The 11,156-nt window shown below is 33.5% G+C and overlaps 1 protein-coding gene across 4 annotated transcripts; it reads right to left on the minus strand.

Annotated features, from left to right (window-relative positions):
* Positions 1–2,125: 2,125 nt before the first annotated feature.
* Positions 2,126–8,882, minus strand: LOC103485594 (uncharacterized). Of its 4 annotated transcripts, XM_008443265.3 has the most exons (11): positions 8,751–8,882; positions 8,369–8,540; positions 8,072–8,253; positions 7,247–7,972; positions 7,048–7,125; positions 6,572–6,896; positions 6,282–6,481; positions 3,780–3,856; positions 3,318–3,419; positions 2,488–2,680; positions 2,126–2,404 (listed from the first exon to the last, which is right to left on the minus strand). In XM_008443265.3, exons 2-11 carry the CDS (start codon positions 8,538–8,540, stop codon positions 2,315–2,317), a joined length of 2,145 nt encoding a protein of 714 aa, XP_008441487.2. In that variant the 5' UTR covers positions 8,751–8,882; the 3' UTR covers positions 2,126–2,314. The 4 variants fall into 4 exon arrangements, 2 of the variants coding, with proteins under 2 accessions (XP_008441487.2, XP_008441488.2); XM_008443266.3 differs by lacking the exon at positions 7,048–7,125 and having other exon boundaries at positions 8,751–8,872; XR_007819328.1 differs by lacking the exon at positions 2,126–2,404 and having other exon boundaries at positions 2,532–2,680; positions 3,318–3,435; positions 8,751–8,872.
* Between the last annotated feature and the right edge of the window lie 2,274 nt (positions 8,883–11,156).

The raw sequence follows: 11,156 nt of genomic DNA on the forward strand, positions 1-11,156 counted from the left end.
GTCTATTCTCATGTAAATGTAACATATACTGCATTCTTCTTTGAATTTTTATTTTGTTTCAACCGCTAATCGTCTTCGATCGAATGTTCATAACATATATAATTAAGGTTTCAAGGAATGTGTACCTCACTACTGTTGTTCGAAATTAGAGCTTGCATGTTGATGTCCTTGCATTTCGAGTAGTATGAAGTCGCCACTAATCCGGTCAAACTAGTTGATATAGTATTTCATTTATTCATTGGTGCTCATATCGACTCTATTCGCTTTTTTATATCTTCTGATTATACTTATCGATAAGCCAATGAAATTGTTCGTTGTTCGTCGGTATACCATCGATGATCACTAACGATCACATAGCAATAATTCGATATGGACAAGAAGATATTGATGAACAGTGGTAGTTAATAGATAGCCTTAAAACTTAAATATAGTCGGTATCGGTAAGTGCATTATTTGTCATGAATTGTATGATTTATTAATTTGTTTTCAATGCAAATGAAAGTTTCCAGATAACAAATGACACTGCCTCATTACAAAATTCCCCACAAAAAATGGTTTCCAAAATAATATAGCAGCCTATCTCGTATCAAGAACGTAAATATGGTTATCAAGCGAAAGCTGACTCACCTGCAGCTTGAAGCTTTTAGGAAAACAAATTCAACCATATATGGACCTAAACTTCATTCTTGGCAGCAGTGTAGTTCATAAGGAGTTACTCTGGGAAGTTGTTACCAGTTGAGAAGACTATATTACCTTAACATAAGAGGAACCGTCTTGACTTTTAGGAAGGTAAATTTGCTTATGATGACAGGGTTATGGCCTTCTACACTTGGTACCTCCACCAACAACTAAGGGCCAATTGTTTAAAGGATTAGTACTAATCTAGTCGAAAGTCTCCGTTTTTCATCTGGAAAATGAGTATCTGAAGTTCGGTTCTGGTAAATAGCTATCCCCAACCCAATAACTTTGATTTTGTATGATCTCATTCTTCTGTATTAAAAACTTCTTTAATGTATTTTCTCGATGATGAAATCAATATTCATATTCTATCATCTGAATTTTGTTATTTTCCTTGTTCATCTAGCTGATTTGTGAGCTTTGCATGGGTATATAGGAGCTGGTAAATTCAGTTGCATGAGGATTAATTAGGCTCCACCCTAACATAAATTTCCCTATGAAATAGTATAAGGGTAAGTCGACAAATGTTATGTGAATTTGGTTATAACTTATAAGAATACGAAGGATTCAGCAATTGGGTCAATTGAAAAAATGACATCAATAAAATAAAATAATTGACTTCCTAATCGATACTTATTATAAAATAAATGACATCTTAATATATACTTATTATACCCTAATAAGTGATTATTCGTTAATCACAAGTAAATGAGATTAATGTACTAACGTGGCCGAAATGGCCAAAGTCGTTGAAGACACTTCTATTCTCAAATTAATCTCCCCATTTCGAAAGGCAAAAGAAGGAATTTGCAACAAATATCTTTATAAAATATGTGGGTACCACTGCCTATTCAAATGCAATTGGATTAAGCATCTTCTCAAGCTCAACCAGATTACAAAATCTCATTACAGATTGTACAATACACCCCACTTTAAATTACGTTTACGGATGGCTCTGCGTACTTCAATGAAGCCTACATACAGAATTGAGATTGATTTAAACCCCCCAGCGCAATTGAGGACTAAATTCATTTGAAAACCATTTTGAAATCTCACAAAATCTCAATCAACCAAACAACCTTAAAATGCTTTTTAGTTTTTTTTTTTTTTTTTTTTTTTTTTTTTGAGCTCAACATTTTAAAATATGTAGGTAAATAAGTAGTTACGGGAGAAAGGAAAACCACAAACCTTCAGCCTCTACAAAACTCATTCTCACATTCCATGGCCCCAACCTCTTCAGCTACTTACTAAACTCATAATAATTACAGGGGAAAAATATCTTTTCAGTCCATTAATTTTCAAGAGGGAGGGCATTTGATCCCTGATATTTCAAATTAATTAGTTTAGTCCTCAAGTTTCAAGAATATGCTTAAAAAACCCTTCTTGAAACGTTAAAATAGACAGATTTGTCCAAGTAGACTTGAAACATAAAGCATAAAGTGAGTACTAAGAAACACGACGATAAGTTATGAATATCCACCAAAGAAAGGATGATTAACTGCAAGCCCAAGCAAACAGTCCCATCTCTCAACTTTTCTTTACAACCATTCACGACAACAAGTAACAGTTCGCATTTTGTTATGTGCATTATTTACCTTCCAATTAAGACAGAGACAGTGACATAACCCTGAACATATTATAATACGACGGCAGAGAAATAGCATCTTTTGCCAAATGCTGTGAGGTTGGTTAACTCCCAACTTCGGTCCTCTTTGTAACACTCCACCTGCAAAATAAAAGGTTTAGAAAGTTCGTTTTTCAATCATTGAATTAACTCTACCACGTGTTTAACAAATTAAAATGACATACCGTTTCCGAAAGCTCCATTTTTTTGTTTTTCATACCACCAAAAACATATATTGTATGTCCTCCAATAACAGCAGCAGCAGAGTAGCCCCTTGTTTCATTCATGGGTTCTGTTATCGTCCACACACCGCGACGAGGATCAAATACCTCTACGGTACGGATGAAGTCATCTCCATTATATCCACCTATTGCATATCTGCAAAAGCAAATTCGGAGGTTATGGTATAAGAAATAATACGTTTGCAAAATATTTTGAAATGGTAGTTTTATGACAAATCATTTTGTTATAATGAACTAAAATGTTAGTGGTAATAGCTTTTCAATTCAAATCAGATAATCAACAAACGATGTTAGACATATGATTATTGTTGAAAAGTTAAAGCATGTTTAATTGAAATAAGTTACATGAAAGATTAAGACATGTAAAAGTTATATACTAATTGATGAATAGTGGGCAAGATTATTTAAGTAAGAAATTAATTGTTAAGGTAAGTTATGGATCTAGACAATCCTATAAATAGGATTGATATGTTGTATTGTAAAGCATCCAAGTGTGAATAAGAATACACAAAGAAAGTTAAAGTCTTCAAACTAAGTTTTTTTTTTCAAATATTCTATTTTGTGATTATTTATTGGGTGTTCATCACATGCTTACAACAATTACATTTTTACAAGAGAATGAATTATATACATACACAGACTCATATTTTTCAAATTGTGATACAAATATTTAATCTTCATGTTTCATCTTGAAAATTGATCTAACTTTTGAAACGAATATGAGTTCAGGTAATGAGGTAGTTGGATCAAGTGAAGAGAGGAGAAAAACTTACAACTTTTCGTTGAGTACAGCCAAGCAATGGCATCCCCTCTTTGTAGACATACTTGCAATTTCTCTCCATAATTTCTCTCGCGGGTCAAACATTTCTGCTGATCTGAGGGAGCAAATATCTATCATTTCAAAGTCATACTCATGGGATTTCTAGCAACTCCAGCCTCCATGAACTCTTATTATTGTCATTACTTTAGTTTTTAGTAAAATATCATCATCATCGTTATTATTCTTTACGATGCACTGTTTTGGGCAACCAGACAAAGAAGGTGTTTTATTATTAGTGTCGAGAAAGGGAGAATGACAATATGCCTCAAATCATCCATGATTCAGTAAATACCAAGAAAAACTACAAGGATCTCGAAAGAAAATTATGCAACCTAGATGGAGTCGATTCAGGCTAAAAATGGTCAACAAAGAATTAGTTTGTGCGTATCCGATACTGAAATGAATATATACTTACTGCAAGTAGTTCTTCCCATCAAACCCTCCAACAGCATAGAGAATCCCATTGAGTTCGCCAGCAGCAAGAGCAAATCTCTAGTTAAGTTGGGCTTCAGTTAGATCAAGCTGCCTTGTTAACGAAACAAATTTGAAAATCTAACTTTCTAATTTAAGACTAGGAAGTAGAAGGTGAAATCTGCCTCAAGAAAGTAGATGCCATAAAAATGGATACTTGCCTTTAAAAATGGAAAAAGCACTAGCACTAGAAACAATTGATGATAAGACTACGCAGGTTATTTAGACCACAGATACAGATGTTAATACAAATGTTGTAACACGATACTCAACATAGATAAGGACAGGAAACAAACATACAGAAATAACACAACAAATGGTAACCTAGTTGAGTGAAATCCACCTACATGAAGTAAAGTTATTACAAATTTGTACTTATCTGAAACACAACAGTTCTATAGACAATTACAGCTTGACTTCTTAAAATTTCATTTAGGCTACCCCTAAATGTGAGACTCTCTCCCAATCTTTTTTAGGCTCCTAAATATTAGAAGTTAGAACATTAGCCTAAGGACACTTGGACTCCCCCTAAGTGCTAGCCAGCTATTCTCAAGTAGTTTATCTTCCTTTGAGTGAAGCACGCTCCACTCAGAAAACTTAGGCTCTGAGAAACACTCTCAAACAAGATACAAACTAAATCAAAATTCTCTATATGAGAAACAATAGAGAAGCAAACACACAACCTTCACCAAGAAGACCACACTGTGATTAGACACGCAACCATTATATCCTTTTTCTTCTTTTCAAAATCGTCAATCCTAGCAACCAACTCCACGACCATGTCAATCCTAGCAACCAACTCCACGACCATTTAAAATATGCAGCAGAAAGCAACAAGAAAACCTAATGAAATATTCTGAACTTCACAGAGAAAGAAAACATAATCGAATAAAATATTCTCTCAAAATATTCCCAATAAGGGAACAAAATATCTGCAAGATCACAACTATTTGGAAGAAGCTGTTACTAGAGCCCTATTACTGGAATTGGAAAAGATCTCTCTAAAGCCAGTTTAACCCTCACAAGAGGTCAAATATTCTTCTTTTTCTCTTCCCGTTTCTCAAGCTTCTTTCACTCAAGTGTTCCGCAACAGTTGAGCTCTATTAGTTCTCCTAAACAAGATGTCTCAGATAACGACTCGATGGTAAGTGTTAGTAGTGAAGAGCTGGATTTTAATTTTATTGAAAAAGATGTTGCGAAAAAACCTATAATTGAGAATTGTGGGGAAGAGCTTAATGCTTTGTTGCAAGTCTCAGCTGTAAGGAGTCTAATCTAGCACAGCAGCTCAAGCAAGGTTCTCTCCACTTTCTTCATCTCAAGTGCCTTCCAAATTTTCTTCTTCAATTGAAGCCTGTGGTTTACAGCACGGTAAAGTTCTTCAATTACCAGTCTTATTTGGATAGGTGATTATTTGTATGATCATATTAGAATTTCTTTTCATGGTCCTTTGTGGAGGGTTGTGGAAAGGCAGACGATCTTCTCATCATGAGTTCTTTCAGTAGTATTAATTTGTTGAAGAATCACTATTTTCAAGGCATTCCAAGTTCTTTCCGAAGTTTTCCTCTCCTACATTTCAGTAGCTTTTATTGAAGTTTTATTTTCAAGAATAGATTGCTTATCTAGGTGAAGATTTGGACCAAAGTTAGAAGAATTGTATGTGTAAAATAAAGTCCTTCAAACGGAAAACTGAATCTTCTTTTCAGCAACACTTGCCAGAACATTCAGACCTTTACTATGGGCAACTCGATGTCATTGCTCTTGCTTAATGGGAGTGGCCGTTTATAAAGTGGTCAAAGTTGTTGGATAGTTTCTCACTTCTCCAAGTTCCTTTGGTCTATTGTCTCCTATTTGGCCTCATCATATGGTTGTTGGTTTTCTTAGTTTCAGATTTAGAGGTCTTTTTTCAAGAGCCAATTGTTTTTCGTTTTTGGTCGTATTTCTTTTAGCTTTACCTTTTTGGACAAGTCTAGTCATGGGATTTTTTTGGTTGTATTTGCTTCCTTTTACTTATACTGTTTTGTTGTACTTTGAGCATTAGTCTCGTTTCATTTCATTGATGAAAAGTTTTGTTTCCTTAAAAAAAAATTCAGTATCAGCATCAAGATAATAACAAGAAGATAGAAACTGCACAGTTAAGACATTCCAACCAACACGTACTGGAAGTCACCATGAATATCTTAAACAAAATTGCCAATAATACAACTCTAACAACAATGACCAAATCCATGATCTCTGTTAAAAGGTTCCATATTTGTCAAAAGAATAGAAGTCAAGAACAAATGTCTTGAATTTTGCAACACCATTTCCTAGATTAAACAACACTCTCCCAGCTATTATCATAACCAAATAGTTTAATGTTTAAGGTACGTGTAACATTTTGTATAAGTTGAAGTTTAAAACCCTACCTTGCATTTGCGATGATACATTCTAAAAGACAAAAAGGTACCTCTTGTCTCATGGATGAAGTTAGGGTCCAACTTCCAGCATCTAAATCGAACATTTCTACTTCTGAGAGACATTCAACTCCGTTTCCACCACCAATTGCAAAAATTTTATTGTTTAAAGATATTCCAGCCAAACTTCCCTTTTTTCGATTCATTGAAGGTCGATTAAACCACTGACGGTTTGTTACATTATATGACTCAACTACAAATAATAAAAAACTGCAATATCATTACCATGGGTTAACCCAACATAAAGAACTGATTTAATAGTAGAAGCTTCAAACAAATATACCTGTATCATACCACACGCTTCCATTAACACCACCAAGAACATAAATTTCACCATTTAACTTAGCTGTTGAGGCAAGTGAACGCATAAACCTCATTGCCGGAAGAGATTCCATAGAATTCCTGGAAGGATAATAGCAATTCATGGTTGATAACCAAGAAGAACCATCAAAGCCTCCCATTATCAATATAGATTCATCAAGGTTTGCAGGAAGCTCTTTAATTGACTGAAGCTCTGTTCCCTCCATGCTACTCTGCTTAAAATTCATACCACTTTCTATCATCTCACAACGGCTTCTTAAACTTTGAATTTCATTTTTTGATCCAGCCTATGTTGCAAAACAATTCTGCCTCAATTTAGTTAATCATGAAGATGAAAGTTTGAAAGAGGTGTAAACGCATTACAAACTCAAGTTAAAGAGAGCATTCAATTACAGATCTGAATAGAAAAAAAGCATCATCATGTAAAATGAGTCATACCAACTCCTGCTCCATTAGGTTGATTTTTTGAACTTGTTTTCCATGTAACAACATCAGCTCTCTAACTTCGGCTAGTAACTTTTTTAGTGAATTGAAAACCATAATGTATAGATCAGAGGAAGTAAAATAAATAAATAATAGGCAGGTACATATCCTGGGGACCAAAACAAATAAGGGACCAAAAGGGATGCCCAAGTACCTGAGCTACAAGCCGACAATCAGAACTCAAATGAGATCCAATGTCCTCCTCAGGAGTACCCTCCCATGATTTCTCTTCATCACTTTCATAAAGTGCATCTCCCTTCATATTTTCTGCTGCATCTTCAATATTTGAATAAGGAATATTCATCTGCAAAGCTGCTGACTTATACTCTTCACCTTCAACTTCGACATCATAACAAGATGAAGTAAATAATGCAGGTTCTTCAATTTCACTTTGTATTTCAGAACCATTGGTAAAAGCTTCACAAGCGTCACTTTCCTCTTCAGAAGAATGTGGTGCACAAAAAGGTTCCTCCCACTCATAGCATGAATTATTGGAATTAGAAAGGTTCAATTCAGATGTCATTTTCTGGCAATCTTCACCATCCTCTCTCACATCCGTATGGGATCCCTGGAACAAGGAGCTCCACTTTTTCTTTGAATCTAGACAAGCTACATTCATGTTTGAAGAAAACGCCTTGCTATTGTTGTTGTCTTCTCTTAGATTGATAGTTTGCAAAGCTTCGAATAAACTCCTCGAGCTCTCCGATGAGGAAACAGTCCCCACAATCGGTGAAGATGAAAACAAAGCAATCAACCTGTTCGTCTGTCTTTGGTCCAGCTCAAACCAAAATAGCTTAGCCTGATAATAATTGTCGGCAATGATAGGCCTAAACTGATCTTCCAACAAGGGGTGACACTGCATCCGTGTCTTAAATTTAACCTTACCAACAAAATAATGTGATGCTTAATATTATGAACACCAAACAATCTTATGCAAGTCTAAGCATCTGCAGCACAGCAAGTGTATCAAATAAAATACCTGTGCAGAAAATGGAGTATAATCCATACCATCAGCAGTCCAAGCATACGGACTAATATTCAGAGTACCGTTGCAAGTAGCCTCAAATATACCATGAAGCTTCCTGTCACTGTAGTTAAAGAGAAACAGAGGCAAGCCGGGGTTGATATTCCGTACATAAGAGAAATGTGGAGTCGGCAATCCTATTCAACAATTTGGAATCCATCAGTTATAAGGGAAATGGGAGGAAAAAAAAAATAATAACACTAGATTGTTTAAAAACATAAGGTTGATCAGCGAAGGAACTAGAAAGCAAACCAAACAATTGTTTGGAAAGACATTCTTGCATTGTGTTGTGCTTGCAACCGAAAATCACTCCAGCCAATTTACTCTTTCCGAGATTCCTAGAGGTCACGCTGCCATTGGAAGTCCAAGGAGGTAGGGCTTTTTCCTGCATTACAAAGGTCTGCTTCTTCCTTCCAGCGCCCATCTTTGATCGAAGAAAAATCCACAAAAGTTAAAAAAAAACCTTAAAACTGAGGTTCAGAGGAAAATAAACTAACATACAGTCACTACAAGAAATTGAGTTTTTAGTGGAGCACAGAAAACGTTACTAAAAGGAAAATGATCAAATATAGTTGTCTAAAGCAAAAGAGATGTAATGCAAAGCTAATACAAAGGTTGAGGATGATCATAATACTTGAAAGCGAAACTGAAGCGAAGTGTAGATGTACGAACTCAGCGGAAGACAAATGAGAAATAGTGAGAGTCGACGGAACTTGTCGCCGGCGGGGAATACCTGAGGAAGGAAGAGAGCTTTTGGTAGAGTGGGGGAGGGGGGGGGGGGGTAGGGGGCTTTAATGGAACGTGTTTGTAGAAGACGAGCGGTTAAGTAATTATTTGCTGAATTTACTATTTTACCCTTAACTTCATGTTTCCTTAGCAGGGTGCACAGAGTTTGAAAACTTAAATAATGTGAATAAGACAAAAGGAGAAATTTGTCATTTTTGAATTCCTACGATTTCCCAGGTGGATTTTTCTCAAACTCAACATCGCTCCAATTTTCTTGTCTAATTTAATGCCTTTAGAAAAGTTAGAAGTTTCTTTTAATTTGGTACTAAATTATTTCCTAAAAGTTCCTAACGTATTACTGTTTGTGTGCATCTAAAATGCACCATTTCTATGTTTATCTCCCCATCACTTGCACCAAAAAATTAATCAAAACATTTATAAAAGTTAATAGTAATAGACTAGTGTTATGTCATACTATCAACTATCATAATATGGAATGTCCAAAAAATATACGTACTTATATAATTTTTTATTATTATTTTAAAGATAACAAATATGTTTAAAATATTTTTAAATTTAACAAATAAATAGTGATTATCGATATATTTATAGATAAGTTAGACTCATTTTATTGTATTTGAAAAACATTTTTTTTCTAGAATTTAGGAGTGTTGGTGGGTAGATTGTGTTTCGAGCACCTTCTATACCTAATCCAATATTTTGAATTATACATTTTTCTTAACTCAAATAACTCTTATTAAATAATAAATCTAATCCAATTCAATCCTGCATTTAGGTTAAGTTTTAATTGAATCGCTTATTTAAATTTGTTTTTTATGCAAACTGTTAACATGTAAAAATTTTATTTAATCATTTCCATTCTAAAAAGTTTTTTTCGGAAGTCTAAAAAGCTAACCCAATCCCAATTTACTTTCTAAAAAGTTTCTTTCCAAAGTCTTAAAAAAACTAGTTTTAGAAGTTGTTGGAAAATAAGTTACCTAAAAGAAACTCATAAAATTAAGATAATTACACGCATATATAATACGTATATATAATAGTATCATAAATATAAAAAACGTGTTATTTAAAGGGAAATTGTATTTGTGTTTAGCAATTATGACACATACTTTTCAAATTTGGCAAATATAGCAAATTTCAAATTCCTAAAATATGTTGAAGATATTTTCTACTTTACATTTTATTATTCTCAAACTCTCCCGCGCATTCTTCTCTCTCTATTGTCCATCTCCCTTCAATGCTCCCTCTTCCACTTTCTCTTCTTCTTTTTTGTAAACCTCCATATCATATTTGTACCTATAATGGAAATTTAATCTAATAATGAAAAGTGTTTGTTTTACAAACACCGTTTTTTTGGTTGGTTTTCGACAAGTTACTCTCAAAAATAAAAAATAAAAACTATCATTGTTCAATCACATTTTTGGCATTTTTATCTCCTCCTTCTTCTTTTTCTTCACCATTTTTTATTTAGATTTTTTATCATCATTTTTTGTTAAATCTTAGTTCTTTCTTCAAATTCCTCTCAAATTGTTGCTTTCAAATATGACAAAATTTTCACTTTTTAAAATACGTTCCTTCTTAGATTTGTTATTATTCTCAAACTATCTTTCAATAACTTATTTCTTCTCCCATCTTTAATGTCATAATCATTCCATATTTCTTTTCTCACTTCTTAAAGCCCTAATCATCCTTTGTTCTCCCACTTTGTATCAATTTTGTATATCAGTGTCGTGATGTACTTATTTTATATGTAATAGTTGGTTAATATACTTACTACGTGATTTCTTTTTTTTTTTTCTTTTTCAAATTTTATGCAGTTCATTGTAGTACTATTAAGTATAAGAATGATATAACTTAGTGTATTATCAAACATATAATATATATCAAAGTGTACTAGTGAAGCATATTAAGTGTATCAGTATAATCTCAAGTGTATCTAATCAATCGAGTTTATCAATAAAAATAGAAAGTGTACCAACAGTACATCAATGGTATCAAACGACATATGAATTGCATCAAGTGTATTAAATCTATCAAGTGTATTAGTGAAGTATAAAATGTTTATTAGTAGTGTATTACGTGTATAAAACTTATTAATTGTATTAAACCCATCAAGTGTATGAACAAACCATAACAAGTGTATCGACAATATATCAAACGTATTGCTTAGTGCATCAAGTGTATTTAATTGATTAAGTGTATTTCTAAAGTTTAACAAATGTATCAACAACATATCAAGTCTATCAAACCATGATGTGTATTAATTCATCGAGTGTATTTACAAAATATAACAAGT

This window comes from Cucumis melo, chromosome 3 (assembly GCF_025177605.1).
Source record: "Cucumis melo cultivar AY chromosome 3, USDA_Cmelo_AY_1.0, whole genome shotgun sequence".
Classification (NCBI taxonomy): Eukaryota; Viridiplantae; Streptophyta; class Magnoliopsida; order Cucurbitales; family Cucurbitaceae; genus Cucumis; species Cucumis melo.